This window comes from Colossoma macropomum, unplaced genomic scaffold (genome assembly GCF_904425465.1).
Source record: "Colossoma macropomum unplaced genomic scaffold, Colossoma_macropomum, whole genome shotgun sequence".
Lineage (NCBI taxonomy): Eukaryota > Metazoa > Chordata > Actinopteri > Characiformes > Serrasalmidae > Colossoma > Colossoma macropomum.
Window position 1 is genome coordinate 7,607,490 of NW_023494794.1, and position 22,742 is coordinate 7,630,231.

At 39.5% G+C, this 22,742-nt stretch overlaps 1 protein-coding gene across 1 annotated transcript in view; it reads right to left on the minus strand.

The window, feature by feature from the left end:
• si:ch211-26b3.4 (connector enhancer of kinase suppressor of ras 2) overlaps positions 1–22,742 on the minus strand; it is a 55,122-nt gene continuing 32,380 nt past the window's right edge. Inside the window, exons 10-23 of the mRNA XM_036580018.1 lie at positions 21,976–22,106; positions 20,123–20,283; positions 19,195–19,275; positions 16,705–16,943; positions 15,632–15,666; positions 9,939–9,987; positions 8,830–8,878; positions 7,930–8,102; positions 6,294–6,367; positions 6,105–6,176; positions 5,888–5,958; positions 4,752–4,834; positions 3,881–4,546; positions 1–1,327 (exon numbers count right to left, since the gene is read on the minus strand). Of these exons, the coding sequence (XP_036435911.1) occupies positions 1,106–1,327; positions 3,881–4,546; positions 4,752–4,834; positions 5,888–5,958; positions 6,105–6,176; positions 6,294–6,367; positions 7,930–8,102; positions 8,830–8,878; positions 9,939–9,987; positions 15,632–15,666; positions 16,705–16,943; positions 19,195–19,275; positions 20,123–20,283; positions 21,976–22,106 (2,106 nt within the window). The 3' untranslated portion in view covers positions 1–1,105. The remainder of the gene's footprint in view (positions 1,328–3,880; positions 4,547–4,751; positions 4,835–5,887; positions 5,959–6,104; positions 6,177–6,293; positions 6,368–7,929; positions 8,103–8,829; positions 8,879–9,938; positions 9,988–15,631; positions 15,667–16,704; positions 16,944–19,194; positions 19,276–20,122; positions 20,284–21,975; positions 22,107–22,742) is intronic.

The following is a 22,742-nucleotide window of genomic DNA, read 5'->3' on the forward strand; positions in this document are numbered from 1 at the left end:
TTTATTCCAGCTTCCATTCTTTTCAGGAGTTTCTCAAAGAAATCTGCAGACACACCTCCAAAGTTCAGTCTTAGAAGTTGGTTGAACTTCCTGCTTCTCGAGATCTGAGCAATACTCATTACAAATCTGTACTCATCAGTCCGTAAAACAATGGCTTCGTTGAGTTGGACTGGATTTTTTCAGATCTGAAGCAGCTTGATTTTCTCCTCTGTCTCAAGGATGACCGCTTTAAGCGCTGTTTATCTGATGGGGGCAGTTTGGGGGTCTACCAGGTCTTCCAGGTGGTTGTTGGGAGACACATTTCCTCTGGCTCAACTCAACTCAACTCACTTTTGGTACCAGCTACTTTGTTTTCCACTGGTCATCACAACGACGCCAAACGAAACTGCCAAGACGTGAAGGAGACAAATTTTAGAATTGGCTGATGGCAGTAAGACAAAAGACTGCTGACAAAAAAGGAGAGTTTGGGAAAAACTACACCAGAGTTCAGACGACTAGACGATTCTGGTTGCTCAAAAAAGGCGACGCAAGAGGCGACGCTAACCTGGTAGCTAACGTTAGCATATCTGTTTAGCAATTCTCTCCGACCTGTCAGTAGTCTGTAGCGTCTTTACGTCACCTTGTGGAATCAGCTCACCTCCTTTGGAACCTCGACGGAGATGATGCCAGAAAAAGTACCAGGTACCAACTTTTGCCTAACGGAAACAAAAAAGACAGTCGAGTCGAGTTGAGTTGAGCCAGTTCCAGTCGGTGAAAAAGCACCTTTATTGTCTCTTTGAAGGAGAACAGAATGTCAGTGAGATCTTTGGGGGCAGCTTTCGTTGGGAGGACACAGCTGGAACTGGTTGATTTAAGGTCAGAAGGATGGAGGATAAACTGGCAGTAAGTCCACAAAAGTAAAGAGGACAAATTACACACTGATAGATTTAATATCAGACTTGTTATCAAGACTTTTGTGCAAATTCTCTGTTACAAATGACTTGAACTTTAAGGCCGTTTTGACTGGAAAAATAAGCGAAAGGGTCTCTGACTTTTGCACAGTGCTGTATGTATGCATGGTTCAGATATGTCTCTGTATAAAGCAGTGTGTGTGTGTGTGTGCGTTTCACACGTGGGTCTCTATGAACGAGTGTGTGTGCATCAACAGTGTTGGAGAGAGAGGTGAGAGGTCGTTGGGTTCAGTGGGCGGCTCCAGAGGGACGGAGCTAAACTCGCAGATATCCAGGAAGAGCTCGTGGTTCCTCTGCTTCCACTCTCGAAACTTCCGTGAGGTCAGGCAGGGGTCGTCCAGGACCTGACCAATGGCTGTCAGGTCTCCCTCCTTAGCCTGGAAGAAAGATAAAGACAGAAATGCACTCAGAAATCACCTTTACACATCAGTGAACTCACACTCCGCCCACAAATCCACTCTTTTGTTGCTGGATCTTTGTGCCTCTTATTGTGATTCCCAAATAAAATAATCTCTGTTTTTCTTTATTTGACTGCATAAGGTTTTGTCCCATCCAGTTAGTGATGACCTCGAGGCACTTAAAGAGTGAGTCAAGGGGACCATGGTTGTTTTTGGGAGAGGGCCAAGTAGATCTGAGTATCATCTAGTAAGATATTCCATAGCCTTGTAGCATATGGCCAAGAGGCAGCATGTATAAACTGAATAAGAGTGGCCCAAGAATTGAACCCTGGGGGACACCACAGATCGCTGGCACTCTCTCAGAAATATTATTTTCAATTTCCACAAAGTAGTCCCTTTGCAGGTATGAACTGAACCATTTTAGGACAGTTCCTCAGAGCCCAACCCAGCTCTCATGTCTATCGATGAGAATTTTATGGTCAGTGGTATCAAAGGCAGCACTGAGATTGAGCAGTAAAACAGATGTTTTTCCAGAGTCTGTATTTAAATGAATGTTAGGTTCAGCTACAGGGAACACATGGCCTTTATGGCATATATATGTAATTTTCTGTAAATTGTCTTTATTATTGTATTTGCTGAAAATAACATATTGGAAAAGAATAAAATTTAGAATGTGCTGTAACTTTTGAACAAGCCACATTTTATGCGTTATCTTTTTCCAATTTGTTATACCCAGCAAATAAACCACACAGTGGCTATAAACAGTAATTATAAACAGTAATTGTACATTAATATAGAAGATGTGTCCTTATTTTTAAAATCAGCAAAACATGTAATTTAATCAGAGGCACCCAGACGTCTGTAAACAACTGTACATTTGACATTTAAAGAGAGAGTTTTAGAGAGATAGATATCAGAAATCTTATTAATGTGGTTTCCTCCCTTTCAATGTAGAAATGAATAAAAGCACAGGCGTCAGGGTGGCTGCTATTAATATTTTAGCTATGCAACACACTTTTGTTGATGTTCATAGATAACAAAAGTGTCATACAGCATCAGAAACCACATAAACAAGTCCATAAGCGAGGCCAGGGTGTGATGACTTAGGCATGCAAATTTTGCAGTGCTATGCGCAATACAAGCAGAGGGGGAACCCCCAGAGCCTCCTATGCCTTCAGAGAAGCCCTAATGATTTCTGGGAACTAATAAAAACATGTCTGTAACTTTAAGTTCATTTTCATTCAATAGATTCATGTTTGTGTTCAAACTCTGCAAGTTTTACAGCACTACTCTTGTTTCATTGTTACGTTTTGGATGGAAACAAAAGTGTAGAATTTTAGAACCACCAAGTGGAGAATTAGCCAGCCAGGAATTGTTTTTCTCTGTGGTATCTTGGTAGATATACCTAAGTGACTTCTATTGGTTAAGACAGGGACCCAAATGTTAAGAAGAGCCATTTTGTCCTTTCAACAAAAATCAAACCACATTGGGAGCCACGACATTTCATGTCCATTTTACCATCTTGGCTGTAAATATGTCTCAGTATGTGCTGATGTGGTAGTATAGACTAAAAAATATAATATAAACAAAAACGCAGACTTACTTCGCTCTGCTTTAAGCTTTCGCTCAGCTATAGCCGCTTTTCTCGCATCTCTGGCAAGAAACTTTTCCAAAAGTAGAACAGTTTCTAGTAAAATGTCTCTCAATATTAGTTTTTACGAGGTTGAGGCTGAAATCAGCTTCTTGTTCAAATTTTCCCGTTCCACCTTAGCAGCAGGTACTATTTACCTACTTTTCGTTAGCTACTAGCTAGGCGAGACTGTTGTCTGTGTTGCTATGGTGACTAGCAGTCTGTGCTGATCTTCAGCGTTAAAGGGTGAATTAGCAGTTCTACATTAACTCCAGCGTTTAAGACCAGTTATTGTTAAACTGTGTTGAACGATCAGCAGAACTTTATTTTACTGCAAAGGAGGATTATTTTATTTTTTAAAAAGCTGGGCAGTAAAAGAGCCACATGTGGCTCCGGAGCCACATGTTGCCGATCCCTGGGGCTTCAGGAGTTGAAGAGAAGTCCTAATGCCTTAGATTAACCATCAGCATAATTGCAAAGTGATTTGTTTTGATTGGTGGGACCAATTTAATGAGACAGAACGTCAATCTAGGCCTTCTGAAGTCTCAGAAACATCACTGACTGTGAATATGAATGGGAGCCTAATCAGTGGGTTGTTAGGACTTTAAAAGAGCAGCAGCAGTTCTACACCAGAGCTCACTACTGAAAGAGTCACTGTGAAACTGCTACAAGGGAAAATATATGCTAATATGTCCATCACAAGCTTTAAGTAAAACACTGAATGTCCTTTAGAAGCTTCTAATGTTTGTGTTTAATCTGGGACTGCCAAGAAATGCGAACCGCTGTTAGCTTAGCGCTAACAAACCACCAGAATCTTACAGGAATGCTAGCAGTAATTAGCATTATCATAGCGCTCATGTTTTACCCAGTTTTGAATTAAAGGTCTAGTATGTTTAACATACCTTCAGTGTGGAGCGCAGTGCTCGTATGCGGTGGAGCCTCTCATTGGTTGCTGGGTCGTTGCAGCGTTTGACGAAGGAGCGCCTGAACTCCTGCCGCGTGGAGGGCCGCTGGTGACCGAAGGCGGAGACGCTGGCCTGCTCCAGAGAGCGGTAAAGCTCCTCCAGCGGGTCTATCTGCTGAGCTTCACGCACACCTTCCTCTTCCTCTTCTTCATCCTCCTCCTCGTGGAGACGTGTTCGGGGCCGGAGCGTCCCGTGGCCGTGAGCGTGTCCCGTGTGCGTGTGCAGGACCCCCCGGTTCCGCGGGAGGCTCTGGCTCCTCTGTTTGTGAGTGTGGTTGTGCCGTGGACGGGGCTCTTCGCTGTCTGTCAGTGGAAAAGGACCGTCACGTTCGGGTGGGCACCGCCGGCGCCGGGCTGGAAGAGTGGCTTGCCGGAGCCTCTCTGGTGACAGTGGCATGACCCGTCCCTCCCCCACTGCGCTGCCTCCTACTGTCTGGAGGTAGTGAAGGCCCGAGCTGCCCACCGGCGTCTCAATCAGGTCCTGCCAGGAGCGGCGCTCGCGATGGGTGGAGCGGCAGGATGAGTGTGAGTCCTCGGCAGATGAGTGGGAGAAGGTGGAGCCACTGGAGAAGTGTCGCTCAGCAAATGGGCTAGATGAGCTCGCCTGAGAAATCACAGAATAGTCCGTCGATCAGTACCAATGATCAGTAATCAATAGCCCTGTTAGCAATGTCTGTGGTGTTTGTGGTTTCTGACACTGTAACATACTGTTATCTGTAAAAATGAACTTCAGACACACGTCTATAAACCTTCTGTAAACACCTAACACAGTACTGAGGAAGACAGGAAAAGAGGGAAGGAGGACTCACAGATGGGTTGCGATGGTAGCTCGACTCCTGTTTGAGCGTCATGGAGCCGTCCATCTCCTCCTGATCACTCTCACTCCAATAATCTGCAAAAATTACACCACAGATCATATTTACGTCCAAAAAGCACATCTTCTCCACTCTCTATCACTCCATTCAATTATTGTTATGGGTTATAAAAATGTTCTATGCATATTTGGGACTAGTTCAGAAGACCAGTGAAATATTGGTGGAATGTCAGCAGCAGGCCAGCAGAATACCAGTAGAACATCCGCAAAAAAACAGAAGAATATCAGTGAAGCAACAGCGGAATATCAGGAGAATATGAACGGAATATCAGCGGAACATTAGTGGGATGTTAGTCAAATACCGGGAGAATATCAGAGGATTATCAGTAGAATAACAGCGAATAGTGAACTATAAGCAGAATATCAGTGGAATAACTGGAATAATAATGTAATTTTATTGGAACATCAGTGGAGTAATCATGGAATTTTAGTGGAATATCTGTGGAGTAGCAGTGAAATGGCAATGCAATTTCAGAGGAAGATCTGTGAAATTTCAGTGGAATAATCATGAACTTCAGAGGATGATCCGTGAAATTTTAGTGGAATATCAGTGGAATGATAGTGGAGCAATCATGGAATTTCAGTGGACTACCAGTGGAGTGAAATGGGGATTGAATTTCAGGGGATGAGTGTGTAATTTCATTGGAATATCAGTGGAATTATTGTGGAATAATAGTGGAATAGTCATGGAATTTCAATAGAATATTCGTGGAGTAGCAGTGAAATGAGATGGGAATTTCAGAGCATGATCTGTGAAATTTCAGTGGAATATCAATGGAATAATCATGGAATTTCAGTGCAATATCAATGAAGTAAAGGTGAAATAATAGTGGAGTATCAGTGGAATAATAGTGGAACATCATTGGAATTATAGTGGGATATCAGTAAATTAATCACGGAATTTCAGTGCAATATCAATGGAGTAAAGGTGAAATAATAGTGAAGTATCAGTGGAATAACAGTGGAATGACAATGGAATTTCAGTGGAACATCAGTGGAGTAACAGTGCACTGAGAGTGGACTGGACTGACATTTTAGAAAGTGCAACAGCTCACAGTGTCCTTTTCTCACCTTCATCTGGACGGGGCACTGGGTCATCAGGGGTGTAGCCAATCGCAGCCAAGCCCAGGCGATTCATCCACCTGAAACAGGAAAGACAAACATGAGCAGAGACACGAGAATAAAAAAGAAGAGTAGCGAAAGAGAGAGAGGAAGAGAAGAGAAGAGAAGAGAAGAGAAGAGAAGGGGAGGGGAAAGGAGAGGAGAGGAGAGGAGAGGCAAAACTTGCCTGTTCATCTCTTCCAAGTGGTCGGTTGCGAAAAAGAAGCTTTTAATTTTGGGATGACAGGCCTTGAAAGCACTGAGAATAAAAGAGAAGAAAGAGAGAACGAGACTTATTACTGATTACACCAAACTGAATTAACCTCACTGTTTGTTATCGTATTATCTCTGTTTATAATGTCCTGAGTTCACTCACTGTTTCCTCCTGCACTCGATCGCTCTGTCAATCCTGAACTCCGGCAGACTGATGAAGCCCTCAGCCTTCTCGTCCTGAAGGAGGGAAAAACAGAGAATCAACGAGTTTCATTTTTCTACTCTTGTTTCGCTCCTCCTTCAACACTCCCGGCTAGCCAACCAGCGCTGCTTGACACAACTCTGCAGAGTCAAACCCTTATTTGAGATTTTAGAAGTGCTCACATTGTGACTCCTGTGCACTTCAGTGGGCTACTGTTTATCAAGCAACGACTGGACTGAATTAAGCATTTTCAGAGCACTATTTTGTTATGATTAACAAAAAAATAATGAAAAGCTAATGTTGTGTGCACAGCCTCATTTACTGAAAGAACTCTGTTGTCCTTTTTGACATGAAAAAAAAATGAAAAAAATTCAGAAGTGCAGACGTTGATTCAGAATAAAAATGTAAAATTAATATAATATATAAATAGCTATGTAATTACACAGAATAGTGTAGCACAAAAACTGAAATGATATTAGACGACCAGAGTTACTTCTTTATCTAAAGGGCCCATATTCTTTATTTCTTTGTATTTTATTTTTCCCGAGCTCCTTTTATAACATTTGTGTACCAAAAATAGTCATAATACATTTTTAACCAATTATTTTCCAACTTCTCTTTATCCCTTAAAATGAAACATAGAATCACAGCGAAATATCAGTGAAATACAAGCAGAATATTAGGGGAATAACTGGAATAATAGTGTAATTTTATTGGAATATTAGTGAAGTAATCATGAAATTTCAGTGCAATATCATTGGAGTAAAGGTGAAATATAAGTGGAATATCAGTGGAATATTAGTGGAATATCACTGGAATTATAGTGGACTATCAGCGGAATATTTGTGGAATATCGGTGGATAATAGTAGAATAAACATGGAATTTTAGTGCAATATCAATGGAGTAAAAGTAAAAAAATAGTGGAATAATATTGGAATATCAGTGGAATATCAGTGGAATATTAGTGGAATAATCATGGAATTTCAGTGGAATATCAGTGGAGTGACTGCACTGAGAGTGGACTGGTCTTTAAGACTGGTATATTTAAATTACTGATTGACTGGTTGGCTGTTCAGAAAGCAGTAGGCAGAAACACTCCTTATAACTTCAGTGTGAGTGGGCAGGGCTCACACTGAAGTTATAAAAATGAATTTCAAACAGTTTTTCAGCTTAGTTTCAATATACAGACTGTATGGACTGGGGAGTGAGTGGCGCGTGTAACAGTGTTTACATACACTGTCAAACTCTTCTTTTTAAAAAAGTGAGGAAAATTCATATTATGCCCTAAACCACATCGAGTCTACATTATCTTAATGAAGACCTGGACGTAGTTTGAGCTCTGAGAGAAATTTTGGGGATGTATTTTTACAGAAACGATTTTGGCTATTTGGGTGACCACTGAGTTCTTGTGTTTGTTAGCAACGTTAGCCTCGTAGCTCCACTTCTAAACTAAAGAAGCAAAATTTGGTCTCCAAACTTGACTTGGCTGATCAAATACATCTGCATTAAGAGGAGAAGTGGATGAATTAAGTTTTCGCAGAACTGTCCTTTTAACCCCTCTGACCATGAAGACAGCTAGAAGGAACTGCTGCTTACGTTCTGATTGGTGTACCAGTAGAGGTCGGAGTCTTTGAGGACGAACCAGTACTTCTTCCATTTCTGAGTGAAGTATCCGGAGGCGTCCTTCTTCTTCCACAGCCAGCCTTCACAGTCTCCATGGCCCAGGTCCTTACAGGCTATACGCCTCCGACTCGAGTTACTCTGAGACCCTGCACACACACAGAGGCGCTCTACAGTACCGCTCAGGATCAGAACACAACACAGTGCAACACTACACAACACAGCACAGGACTGAACACTCAGGATTCAGAGTATTTAACACTAATTTTTACAGTAAAATACTGTATTCATCATTTTATTTAACTCATTGTCAGATATTTTCTTTAATAACACAGCAAATTATTGTGAGGTTGAGATGTACCACACAGCACTGTGGGACATGACAGCAAATGAGAGCTCAAAAGGAGTAAACTTTTTAACAAAACCATTTATTTTACTCATCGTTTTTATTTGTTGGATTTTAGCATTTTAAAGACAACGCTGAGCTGATGACAAAAATTGTATTGTTTATTGGTCTTGTTTGTGCAAAGTGGTGAATAACATGATGAATAAATATGTTCATTAATATAGTTTTAAAGAACATATTTGTAGGTCTGGTAAAAGGAAACTTACCGTAAATTACTGGTTATTAGGAGATTACCATATTTTAATTACAGATTATTACTGAAAGTGTACAAAGAACACAGTGGTCTCATAGGTGACTGTGGAGTCACAGTGTATAGCTGCAACTTTACTGTTATTTAACATTAGTGTGGTACAGTAAAATACTGTGAAAAGTAATGCATCTTGTTAGCGATAATTTACTGTAATTTTACTGTTTTTTTGTTTTGTTTTTTGTTTTTTTTACAGTGCAGTATTAGCAAGAAATTAGCCTACCTCTGTTCTTCTTCTTGGTCTTGGTCCTTAAGGAGGCATAATGCACAGACTAAAGAGAACACAGACACAATGTGGTTCAAATAGGTCCAGATAAGAGTTACGTTCATAACTAAAATCCAGAAAAAGTGATATTTCTGCAAATTTACTCAGCTGACCAAATGAGTCAGTCACCACAGACATGTTTGGTGTCTGAAGTTTGTTTCTTTCAGCACTAAGGGCTTAATGAAGTTCACAAACAAGGGAAGTTTATATCCTGCCAATTAGCATTGTGCTAACTGTCGAGTTAGTTCATCTCTAATGGACTTGCTTTGGTGTTTTGACACTGTGTGACACACCGATATTTGAAAACATGAACAAAAGTACAGTTCAGGATTTTGTCAACTTTTGCTGGGGTATGAGGGAGGATCGTGCCGACCTGCAGCACTTAAAGCTGGAGCTTTTGTAAAACAGGCATCATACAAAAACAGCAGTTATGTATACAATATTCCAGTGGTGTTTTGCTAAGTGTATAACTGTCAAGATTGAAATTCAGCAGAACTACAAAACCAGTTTCTTGTGGCTACTGCTTGGTGGAATTTGTAAAACCTGTATTTCTGTGTCAGTTACTTTGGATCATGGATATAGTGTCACATATAACTGAATATGGAGGTGACGCAGCACATTATGCTAAAGAAACTGTAATGTACATCACAGTTTATTGAGAGCCAAGAATCCTAAAAAATTAAGTAAAAAGATTTTGGTTCTTCGATTTTTGGTTCTTTGATAAAATGGTTAAAATGACCTTAGGCTGTTTCAGAAGTGGACTTTCTGGGCGTTTTTCATGTATTTTGGCAAGTTTGGCGAGGACCCACAAAAAAAAAAAAAATTAAGAAACCCACCCCCCTCAACCCCCTACTGCCCACCCTCACAGCCACAACCACCACCCCCACCCGAACCAGGCCTTGCGAAACTGAAGTCCCTGCAGTGTAAAAGTAAAGAAGCAATCAGACACCAAACACGTCTTGCCTGACTGACTACATTTTGGGGAAAAAAAAGCTAACTGCATATTAGACTTTTTTGCCAAACTTTCACTTTGGCTGAAGAGCTACAGAGTAAGGAGAAGTCTTTACCTTCCTCATGGATGCTGCTGCTTGTCTGTCCCCTGCAGAGCTTGCATACCTGAGGAGGAAGAAGAGGAAGAGGAAAGCCATGACATGGCGGTAAAGTTCCTCTCGTGAGCAGATGTTATCTCCACGATCACATAAAACACCCACTACTGCCTACGTCTTTTCCCCTCCCTCCCTCCCTCCGTCGCCTCTCTAACATCCTGATACAAATGCATCACTTTTTCTGTTCACTCTTAAAGGAAAACTGCAGAGTTTTTCATCCTGAGCTCCTGCGACACACGGTCCGTTACCACCGACGATAACTGGACATGTTAACCAACATTATAGAAGATAACAGGAGTCAAAACGCTTCTGAATCAGTTTGATAACAGTAGTAAAAATAGCAAAAGTAGCATTAATAACAATCACAACAATAACAATTATAACTATACAGTATAATCATACTGTGCTGTGAAAAAGTATTTCTTATTTTTACACTAAATCAGGGGTTGTTATCTTTTTCCACCTCAGAGCCCACCTGTTTATCACTAAACAGCATGAAGCTCCACAGGAGGAACAGCTTTTTTCCTTAAAAAATGTTTTATTTCTCAAGAGCTGACAGAAAACTTAAGACTTATAGAAATTATGAACAATAGCTTAAAAACCAAAACAGAACCCAAAATGTCAAAATAAGGCATCCCAGGTGGTTGCTAAGGTGTTGCTAGGTCATTGCTAAGGTATCCAAGGTGTTTGCTAAGGTGTTGCTAGGCCATTGCTAAAGTATCCCATGTGGTTACTAAGGTGTTGCTAGGCCATTGCTAAGGTATCCCAGGTGGCTGCTAAGGTGTTAGGCCATTGCTAAGGTATCCCAGGTGGCTGCTAAGGTGTTGCTAGGCCATTGTTATGGTATTCTAGGCAGTATTATATTATTATTTTCTTATTATTAAGTGAATTATTTTTTTACTTATTTTGGTGACTTGAAGTGCCATCACCAGCCATCTAAGGGCCCCTGGCTCCACCATAGCATTGGCCTAAGGACCACTAGAGGGTGCTTTGTGGCCCTCTTGTAGTCCACATCTCAGTGGTTGATAAACCCTACACTATGGTTTTAGATATATACATACAAAATCTAGTATAAAATAAGGTGAAGGTAATGAAACAAATTTGTTTTTGAAGGATTGTTTCATTTATTGAAAGAAAAAAAGTTTTGCAGCTCTTACATCACCCGTGTGAAAATGTAATTGCCCCCTAAACTTAATTACTGATTGCGTTCTCTTTATCAGCAACAACTTATCGATCAGTCATTACATGCTAAGGCTTGTTATTCATTAACAACAGAGACTTCAATGCAAACTAGCTGAGCTATTCTTAGGTTATAGAAGTGTGTAATAAAGCTTTGGCCATTTAAAGGGTTTAACTGCCCGTTTAAGGCCCTGCCACAGCATCTCAATGGGGTTCAAGTCACGACACAGACTCATGTCCAGATAAATAGTTTTAAACAATTTTCATGGTTGCCTAAGACTTTTTCACAGCATTAAACATGTATACTCCCTCTCCCTCAGTGGGGTGAGACACTGTGGTGTACAATGCGTCACCTTTACCTTGTGCTACCCTCGGCAACACCTTACAAACCACAGCGCAGTGTGAGATGAACAAATACTGAACATGCACAGGATGTGTGTGTGTGTGAGAGATGCACTGTTTCAATAAGGAAACAGTTATGAGACAGACCACACACACAAACACACACACTCTCTCTCTCTCTCACACACACACACACACACACACTCTCTCATACACTCTCTCTCTGTCACACACACACACACACATACACACTCTCTCATACACTCTCTCTCTCTCACACACACACACACACAGTGCTGGAGACTAACAAACATCAACTGAAAACATGACCTGATTGTATCTCACACAATCGTTTAATCGTTACAAGGTCACCACTACCACAAATCACGGCTGTTTAAAACTTTAAAAGAATGCTTTTTTGGGTGGAATAGACTTAGGTGGAATAATGTTCAAACTTGCAAGCCCCCCTGCCTCTAACTGCCGGTCGCACTTTTGCGTTGCCACCGAAACTCCATCTCTTTGCGACCCCTGGTAAAACTTTCTAGAACGCCCACTGCTGCTAAAGCGATCTCCTCAAGCGTAGTGGTGCGTGCTGCAACGAAGGTTAAGTTCTAGTATTTATGGGGTTTGTAGTCCATCAGGTATTTTAAACATGATAGAACAAATCCACTGCTCAAACATTTAGTTTGGGACTGTAATGTTTTGTATGTAATTAACTGATTACATATTAAATAACACTAAGCCTTAAAGGGGGCCTATTATGCCTTTCGGTTTTCTTTTAATTTATTCTTTTTTTTATTTTTAACCATTGTTGTATATTTATTGTAACTAATTTAGTTTCAGAAATTGACTCTTTGTTTAAAGTGCTTTGTTCTTTTATTTGTTTGACCCTCACTTGTGCATTTTGTTGGATTTTTATTTATTGTTGTTCTATTCTTGATTATCTTTTTACTTTTCCCTCTCTGTTGTTTACTTATCTTATAAAGCACTTTGAGCTGCATTTAATTATGAAAGGTGCTACATAAACAAAGACTTAATTTTATTATTACGTAGCTTTTTATGCATGTAAACGTTCTGCAAAGTCCCAAAGCTCAGCGTTCCCTCCAGAAGGAGAAACTCTCTCTGACAGAACTCACTTTTCTCAGCTGCCTGAAACGCCTCGTAGGAATTTCAGCCCTTTTCCTTTGTTACGAGATGACATCATTTCGCAACACAGTCCTTACTGCCCAGCGAGCTCGGCACACCCTCACACAGCGCACAGCGGCTACTGGAGGAGGAAGTGTGTGTTCAGTGTTGTGTGTGGAGACGACGCTGACCGGACTTTCAGGATCAACTCTGGATCAAACTGATCCGGCAGAACTGACACCGCTGGAGAAACAGCCACGGTGGAGTTTACAGCTGCTCAGGAGAGAAGGCTCTGTCTGCAGACTGCAGGACAAGGGCGGAATGTGGAGGGGGAAACTGCTATGGAGATCGACCAATCAAAACAGAGTGAGCAGGATGACCAATCAGAGCACACTGGGCTCATCAGAAGGCGGGGCTTAAAGACACAGAAGCTCTAACAGAGTTTCAAACGGAGGGTGAATAGAGACGAACAGTATGATGAAAATAATGGAACAGTGTTTTTGGAACATCGAAGCTGTAAATCTGTTCTAGAAGAGCCCAAAAATAAAATTCTGAACATTAAAAATGAAAAATATGAACATAAATTGTTCAGAACTTGGTGAAGGACATGTCTTCTGAGGATGAAAGTAAACTATTGACAGTTGTCATCATAGCTTCATCAGTTTAATGTTGATTTTGCCTTTGAGACCTAAATGTCGAGCTGGACCTTTCTGAGCCTGTGTCTGTGACGTTAATGCATAAACACGTATGACGTGTGCCAAAAAACTCTTTAGCAAAACTGCATATTTCCGCAGCTGAAACTGCAAATGCTTGAATATAGTATTTCAAAACTGTAAAATGTCCTAAAAATAGTCACTTCTGGAGTTACATTGTTGACAATCAGTGGTCCATTATGGGCACAGCACTGTGTACAAGCAAGAGAGGACATTAAGTATCACTCCTCTCCGCAGAAACATGCAGCTTGGCACAACTGTTCATTTATAGAAAATGCTGTACAGCTACAAAAACACTGCAGAAACATCTCAAAATAAACTCACTCCATCAAAACATCAACACATAATTTTTTGTAAAAAAAATAAATACATTTTTCAAATGATCGATCAAATAATAGTAAACTAATTCCAATATGAAACAAAACCACTCTACGCCTTGATAAACATACATAAAATAGTGGATGTTGTAGTGTTTCTGAGGAGATTGTGCTCTGATTGGCAAAGTTTTCTTGTTGTCCTTTAACCCTTAAATTCTCAGGCTTATTACATACTAAGGCTTAATATTCGGTAACACGGACTTCAGTGCAAACTGACTGAGCTATTCTTAGATTATGGAAGTGCGTAGTAAAACTTTGGGCCCTGGCCATTTAACATGTTCTCTCTGCATGGTGAAATCGTTCTTCAGATTGATAGAGAATGTGTTGTATATGGTTCTATAGAGAACCTTTTAGAAACAGATTCTATATAGCACCAAAAAGGGCTCTGCTATTATTATAAGCATCATAACAATAGAAGAACCCGTTTTGTTTTTTGGTGCTATGTAGAATCATATCTGAATCAATCTGAAGAACCATTTCCTCATGCAAATGGTTCTTTGAGTCTTCGTGGTTCTACATAGAACCACTGGTTTTACTAAAGAGCCACCAGTGTAGTGTTAATGTTTTGATGAAATGAGTTTGTCGGGACATGTTTTTGCAGTGTTTTGGTCACTGAAGAGCATTTTAGGTATAAAATGAACTGTGATGCCAAACTGCATGTTTCTGCAGAGAGGGGTGTGAAGAGTTTTGAAAAGGTAAAGTGCCAGTGGAAAAATGCGAGTTGGCGACTGTAAAAATCTGCAACATGAGAAACTGTTCCACTTATTAGGTGTTTAATACTTTCTACAAGTATCATTATGTCATTTTTATCTACAACCACAACTTTTACAGCACCGGTGTTACCTGCTCAAAAAGCCCGGCCCAGTTAATGTAAGCTGCTATTATCAACTGTGAAGAAGGCTTTTTCCATAGAACAGAGCACAACACTGTTAGGTCACTTTACTGACACAACACGACATGTTTACTGACATCTACTTTATCTAAAGCAGAATATTTTAGAACAGGGGTTCTTAATCTGGGGCAAAGACTGTACCTCCAATAGAATGTTCTAGAGCAGGGGTCTTAATCTTTTTCACAGTGCGACCCCTGTTTAGGGGTTAAAAATATTTTGCAACTTCCTCTTTGCCAACCTGCCCCCACAACAGCCTCCCCACTAAAATACACCAGTATACACATTAAAAAAATACAGAAGAATAATCAAATAGTGAGTCTCCTCACTGACTGGGCTTTAGCTTGCACTTTGCTGAAAACCACAAAATCTTAGCCTGGCGCTGAAAAATACTTCAAGTTAAGCGGACAGTCAAGACCCTCACTCAGTCACGAGCCCACCCAAAAGAAATTCATAATGCTGTCTGTAGCTGGAGCCATTCAGCAGAGCTTGTCAGCACTCGGCAAATTGATTTACTCTCTGTTTGATGAGGTGTATGTTTTGAAGCACCACTCTTGTGATCCCCCAGGACCACATCCCGGCCCCCAAGGGGGTACTGACCCCCAGATTAAGAACCCCTGTTCTAAAATATTCTGCTTCAGATAAAGTAGATAAAGTCAGTAAACACGTCGTGTTGTGTCAGTAAATTGACCTAACTGTAAAACATTTTCAAAACTTTAAAAATAACATACATCAGTCTGTAGGGTTAATATGTGATATTTATCAGTATGTTCTCCAGTTGATGTACCACACACCAATGAGGTAGCCATAAATGCTATACTGTACTGTATCTGAACCTTCTGTACAGTCAATCCAGTTTGATGACCTTACAAAACAACATAAAGCTCAAAAGAAGAACAGCCCTGAGTGATTATACAGTTTTAAATGTAAACTTTGTGCTTCTCTGTTTAACTAAGTCAATATTTCTACATCTTGTTTTTCAAATACAGTTAAGGTTAGATAATGAATCGAAAAGAAGAGTTTGCTCACCTATCTGTGTCGGCCCGGAGCGTGTCTGAGGCCCTCTGAAAGGAAGAATGAGAGAGAGAGAGAGAAAGGGGAGGGGAGAGAGGGAGAGAGAGAGAGAGAGAGAGAGAGAGAGAGAGAGAGAGAGAGAGCATCAGTAGGGTTATTTCCTGTTTCAAACTGAAAGTGTGCAGTTAACACTGTATGTAGGTTTGGCTGAATTTAGGCCGAGTGTGTGTGTGTGTGTGTGTGTGTGTGAGTGTGTTTGTCCTATTGCAGTGGTCCTGAGAAGGTGGGGGCTGATGGGTGCACAACAAAAACATATATGTGACTCAGAGGCGCCACACATTTCCAAAAATTATTCAGTTCAATTCAAGTCAATTATGCCTCATATTTCCATTAAATCTAATAGAGCCGAGTCAGCAGGTACACACTTTGTTGCATTTAACATATAATTAAATTGTTGATGGAACTTAATTATAACATTTTGGTGCAATTCATTTAGTTTTTATTGGAATGGAATTTTCCTTGAATTTAAGTCAATTAATTTCATTCATGGAAATCGACTTTCATTTCCTCTTTTCAATTTGACTTGCAGGAGTTACAGTAACAGCACACTCATTCATTTAGTGTTAACATGTGAAGCGTCCTGTATGCTTTCAGAGCTACAGTTTGTAAAACAAAGTCTAGCAGAACATTCCAAAAATACTGTCCTCAGATTAATAATGTGATCAATTCAGTGATCTAAACCCACGCAGCTCCCGCAAGGCTCACACACTCTTACCAGCCGTGAGTTTGATCGTAAAGATACGCCAAAGATGAAATGTATTCTCTTTTTTCCAGGTGCCAGTTCTCCACTGTCTATAAACTCTGGCCTAGTTGGATGGCTGGATGTCAAAGCAAACTGACCCGCTGAAAAAAGTAACTGCAAGTGCTGAAAGTGAACGCTTTTACTTAATTCAACTGTGTTCATCACCTCTATGTGAATACTGTAAGTCACATCAACACAGTTACTGCTAAAATAGTATTGAATAGTATTTTATTAATGTAGAAATGATGAACACATCTGACGCTTTAGCTCTGGTGCGCTGACTCACATGGTAGTGCGGCATGGTGTTGGAGTCAGGCACGGGGAACGGCAGCCCGTCTGGGGGTCCTGAGTCCAGCCGCACGGGCGGGGCAAGCATGGAGGGGCTGATGGGAAAGCTGGGGCTGCTGGGATTTCGACTCTTTTTCCTGGTCCGCCGGCCTGTGTCACGTGGGGAAAACTCCGCCTCTTCCTGTAAGACCAGGATCCTGTCATCACTCAGGAACCGCAAGAGGGAGGAGTCAGAGTCTGAGAGAGAGAGAGAAAGAGAGATACTTTTATACATCTATCTATCTATCTATCTATACATATATACATATATATGTGTGTGTATAAATATATATATATACACACACACACATATATATATATATATATATATATATATATATATCTCACTGTTGTCGGAACAAAACCTCGTATCTCCAAAATGTTACCTTTACAGGAGAAGAAAAAAAACATACTTTACTTTTAATGTAAGTCAATGGAACCAAACTTTTTACGAAGTAATTGTGGGTCATTTAATTTGGTCCATTCATCATGAAATTTACATACAATGTAAAGGAAGACAGGCTTTTTCAAATTATGCCAAAAACTGAAAAACGACAAAAATGGAGATATGAGGTTTTGGTTTGACAACAATATATATACAAACACACATACAGGACATGTGAATACTGCATGTAGATGTTTACATATATAGAAAATATATGGGGTATATAACTGTTACATATAGCTACTCACAAACTACATAATACATTATATTTAGATATTTACTTATACATATAAAATGGACATAGGATGATATTATTATATGTATTGTATTATATTTATAATACATATATATATATATATATATATATATATATATGAATACTAAAGGGTGTATAGGGTGTATTATTGCTACATATAGCTACTCATATATATATATATATATATATATATATATCTAAATATATAAAATATCAGGAATATTATAATTATATTTTGATATTTACTTAAACATGTAAATTAGATAAATGATGTGCATATGGGCCTGACACTGTATAAAAACATGTCGGTGTGTGAGCTGCATTGTGGTTGGAGGTGCATTATTTCCTATTGTGGGTTTCTTGGTTCTATATTTGGATCAGTGTGAGTCTCCCACTCAATCTCCGTTCTGTTTTTAGCAGCCTGTTTCCACATGGCTCAAAACAACCGGGCTAATTTCAGATGATTTCACAGACAGACACACGTCTGTCGTAGCTCTGCTCCTCTTTCTCAGAAACACATTGACTGTCTGTTAGGGAACAGGTCAATTATCGAGATGAATAATATCAGCAAAGCCATGCCTGGAAATGACTGGAAATGACTGTAATTAACTAAAGGTATACATGTGATTTAAGTCACACTTCTCCCAGTGAAACAACAAGTACAGCAAAGTATGTAAACTTAAATGAGTTGTAACCCTCAGCAGCTGCAGTTATCAGAGCCGCAGGAAAGTCCATATACACATAAGAAAATATATCAATAAAATATAAAACTATAAACTCCACTCAACTCAAGATGGTTCTTCAAGGGTTCCTTAGAAAAGGAAATGGTTCTATAACCATGAACACTCAAAGAACCTTTTGTATGATTAAAGGGTTCTTCAGATTGGTGAAGAATGTGCTGTAAATGGTTCTAAATAGAACCTTTTTGAAAAGGGTTCTATACAGCACCTAAAAGGCTCCTTCTGTCATTACAAGCTTGACATAATGACAATAGAAGAACACTTTTTGGCTGCCATGTAGAACACCTTTCCAAAAGGTTCTATATAGGACCCTCTGCATCACATTCTGAAGAACGCTTTCATGATGCAGAGTGTTCATGGTTCTTTATAGAACCATTTTCTTTTTTAAAGAACCGTCTTTTTTAAGAGTGTACACTCAAACTATTATAAGGTTCAGAAGTTTGTATCATTATCATTATTATTTTTTTTAAACGCAGCCCTGAAGATAACTTCACATGTCCTAATCTATATATCTGAAAGCAGACGAGGGGATAATTATTATGATTTGGATTTGATTAAAAAAGTTTGAAACAAGATATTGAAATGGAAAAAAGTCAGAAGTACAGACTCAAACCTGTCAATACAGAATGTAAATGGAATGCAAATATAGTTTGTTATTCAACTACACTGTAAAAAATCTCATCAGATCAACCTAAAAAATTACTTCATGTGGTAAAATTAACTAGTTATATAAATTAACTAGTTTTATTCAACTCCAAAAATTACAGTGATTGGAAGAATCGCTCATTTAAAGTATTTATTTATGTTGAATAAAACTTCTTTTAGGTAAAAAAAAATACTTCTTTTAGGTTGCTCTGATGAGCCCATTTTTACAGTGTATTTGGGTAATTATGTAATTACAGTAAAGCAAAATGGCAATAATAACTCTGGATTTCTGAGGGTTAAAAGCTCACATTCCTCCACGTGTCATATCAAGTAAAGTAAAGTAAAGTGAAGTAAAGTTGACACCTCTGCTTCCTCGCTTATACACCCCAGATTCTTGAGGCTCCGCAAGCCATTCCGTTGCCATGGAGACTTGCCGGGGGTCACCTGAGGGAAAAAAACAACACAGCTTGAGTTCGTGTTTGAGCATAAGTGAGTGTGTGTCTGTGCAGCAGCATAACTGAGCTCTAATCGGCCCCAGTAAAAAAAAAAACAACGAATTAACTGACCCCTCCATACAAAGTAATACAAGTCCACTTCATTTCATTATTTATTTTTTCATGACCATTTTCCAACCTCTCTTTATGCCTTAGATATATGTAAATTAACTCTGTTCTGATTGGCTGCTTCATACAAAAAAGCAGTCCAGGCTGAAACTCTTCTTATAACTTTAGTGTAAATGGGCGGAGCTGAACTCCTGAGTGGACTAATATGCAAATGAGTTTTATGTGACATTCCCACACCTTACTAAGTCATGTCCAAGTCTTAATTATCTCATTCCCATGCCTTACTAAGTCATGGCTGAGGCTTAATTATCTCATTATCAAACATTACTAAGTCACTATATTTATTATTTATTATATATATCCACTTGATTTCAGAATGTATTTTTTCATGATCATTTTCCAAGCTCTCTTTATGCCTTACAATTAAACAGGCTTTTTTGTGTTACTGTGCCTTTAAGACCGATATATGTAAATGAGCTTTGTTCTGATTGGCTGCTTCATTCAAAAAAACAGTCCAGGCTGAAACACTCCTTATGACTTTAGTGTGAACGGGTGGAGCTGAACTCCTGAATAGGCTGATATGTACATGATTTTTTTTTAAATCACAACAGTATGTTCACATACTACACAAAAGTCTTCTTTCAGAAAAGTGAAAATTTTCAGAAAATGATAATTCAGTATATCCGCTGTTTCCATGTGTATCAGTGAGTGTATGTATGTGTACGTACTGCGTGTGGGGGTCCGGTCTCTGCGCCGTATTCCAATGTTCCTGCCTGTTTCATCATCCAGCAGAGGGAAGTGATGCCCCCCCAGACCCTCCTGATCCACATAGAACCCCGGAGACTCTGAACCAAACACTCCGAAACCCACCCGCTCAGACTCGTCCTCCCTAACAGAGAGAGAAAGAGTAAAATGAGAGCAGGAGGGAAACACACAAGCATAGATACCTCATACACAAGCATTTTCTGTCAGTATGTATGTCACTTAAATTGGTCTAATCCAGGGGTCGCAACCCAAATGTTAAGAAGAGCCATTTTGTCCTTTCAACAAAAATCAAACCACATTGGGAGCCAAAACATTTTACGCCCGTTTTACCATTGTGGCTGTAAATATGTCTCAGTATGTGCTGATGTACTATTATAGACTAAAAAATATAATATAAACGAAAAAACACAGACATACTTTGCTCTGCTTTAAGCTTTAGCTCAGCTATAGCCGCTTTTCTCGCATCTCCAGCAGGAAACTTTTCCGCAAGAGTAGAGTTTCTCAACATTCAACTTTTTACGAGGCTGAAGTTGCTTCTCATTCTCCAGCTTCTTGTTCGAATTTTCCCGTTCCACCTTAAATGGTGCCTGAGGCGCCAGAATGTAACTGCTGCACCATTTAAGGTGGAACAGGAAAATTCTGACAAAAAGCTGGTGAACGAGAAGCGACTTCAGCTTCGTGACTTCATAGTGTTTGTTTCTCGTTGCAGATTAAATGTATCCGGAAACCAGCTAGAGTGATTATAAACACAAATAAGTCCATTCATCTCTAAATTATTAATGTTCATCTTAAATCTTTCTCTTTGTCTTTTTGTTAGCCACTAGCTAGACGAGATTGTTATCTGCACTGCTGTGTGATCAGCAGTCTGCACTCCAATCTTCAGGGTTAAAGGACGTCTCCTCTGCAGACCAGTTTCTGCTCTGCCATGTCGAACGTTATAAACTTTCACTATGACGTGACGAACATAATAAGAATGTACTTAAACTTTCTGATTGGGAATGTAATCAGATACAGACGTTTACACGGATATTATTCTTCTATTTAACGTATTATTTACAGGATTACCCACCTTGCTTAATCGGATAAGAATTGTATTCTGAATGGCCTCAATCGGACTAGTCTATTCTGATTGAGGTGTTTACATGGACATATTCTATTCTGATTGAGGTGTTTACATGGACGTATTCTATTCTGATTGAGGTGTTTACATGGACATATTCTATTCTGATTGAGGTGTTTACATGGACGTATTCTATTCTGATTGACCTATTAGTCGGATTATTGACAGATTATAGGGCTGCATGTAAACGTGGCTATTGGCACGCTGATTACAAACTGAAGGCTTGAGGCAATGATGGATAGTAATGGCTGCAAAGCAGTGATTGGAGGCCAGCTACAAGAAGAGCTAGACGGAAAACAGTGTGATTTGACTGGCCGTAATACAATGACAGGACCCACAAAAAACAAATCAAATTTCATTATGATAAATATTTTTAAAAAATTTCTCAGGCCTCTGATCAATCTGGGTAGGCCTACTTGTGGTTATACCCTGATGTACGCTTGGAGACGTGCAGACTTGTATCAGTTTGTATGTTCATGGTGCATCATGCTAGCTAGCCAGGTAGTTGGTCTGGTATGTGCCTGTGTAGGGTAACTAGTTTCTTGGTGATCAGGTAGCTAAGTAAATTTTATATTGTATAGCTACATGTTTTATTATGTAAGCTAACTTTAGCAAAAATACACCACCTATTAAAATCCAATTCTGTTCCCATGTGTGAGGGTATAAACTTGTATTTAAGTGTGTATGTGTGTTTACCTGTGTCCATACACTGGGGACAGAATGAACACATCATGTCCAACAGGTGTGTCCAGACCAGGTGAAATACCCAGGGACCCTAGAGTACTGGGCGGCGTTGGAGACCCGCTACACGGACTGGTGGAGAGGGGCTGTCAATCAAACACAAAGTGAGTTCATTAATAAAGTAACACAAAGCTAACTTGATTGAGGTGAATGCTTTCTTTAAAATCAGTTTTGTTTTTGGATGAAGGATGAACACGATGAAAAACAGTCAAGACTTTTATTTTGTCTTGATGTCAGCAGCCAACACCACTGCAACCCTTTATTTGAGTCATCCATTCATATCTACAAATTGTCAGATAATTAGCAAACAATCCAATGAGTTTTAATGAATATAAGTCTTTAGCATTAGGATTAAGGTTTAGTATAGAATTATAGTAGATTAATTCTGTTTGGATTAAGGAAACATGATAGTAATAAAGAATACGATTTTTCATGAATATGTTTGTAAGACGAATACACTTAGAATAACACAGGTTTGGCTCCTGACTTCTCGCTGCTCTCCAGCCATCGCATGGATTTGTTTTCGATTCCATCAGCAGCACTTTATTTAGTCTAATGAAGCATTAATTAGATGAACAGGGTATTGGACAGTAACTGTAAACACTGGCCTTCCTTAAGGAAAGATAAAGAGCTGTGCAAATGAATAGTTTTACATTTCATTTTGTATGGAGTCGCACTGGTAACATCCCTTCTTTAAAAAATAATATGCGGCCCGGACTTAA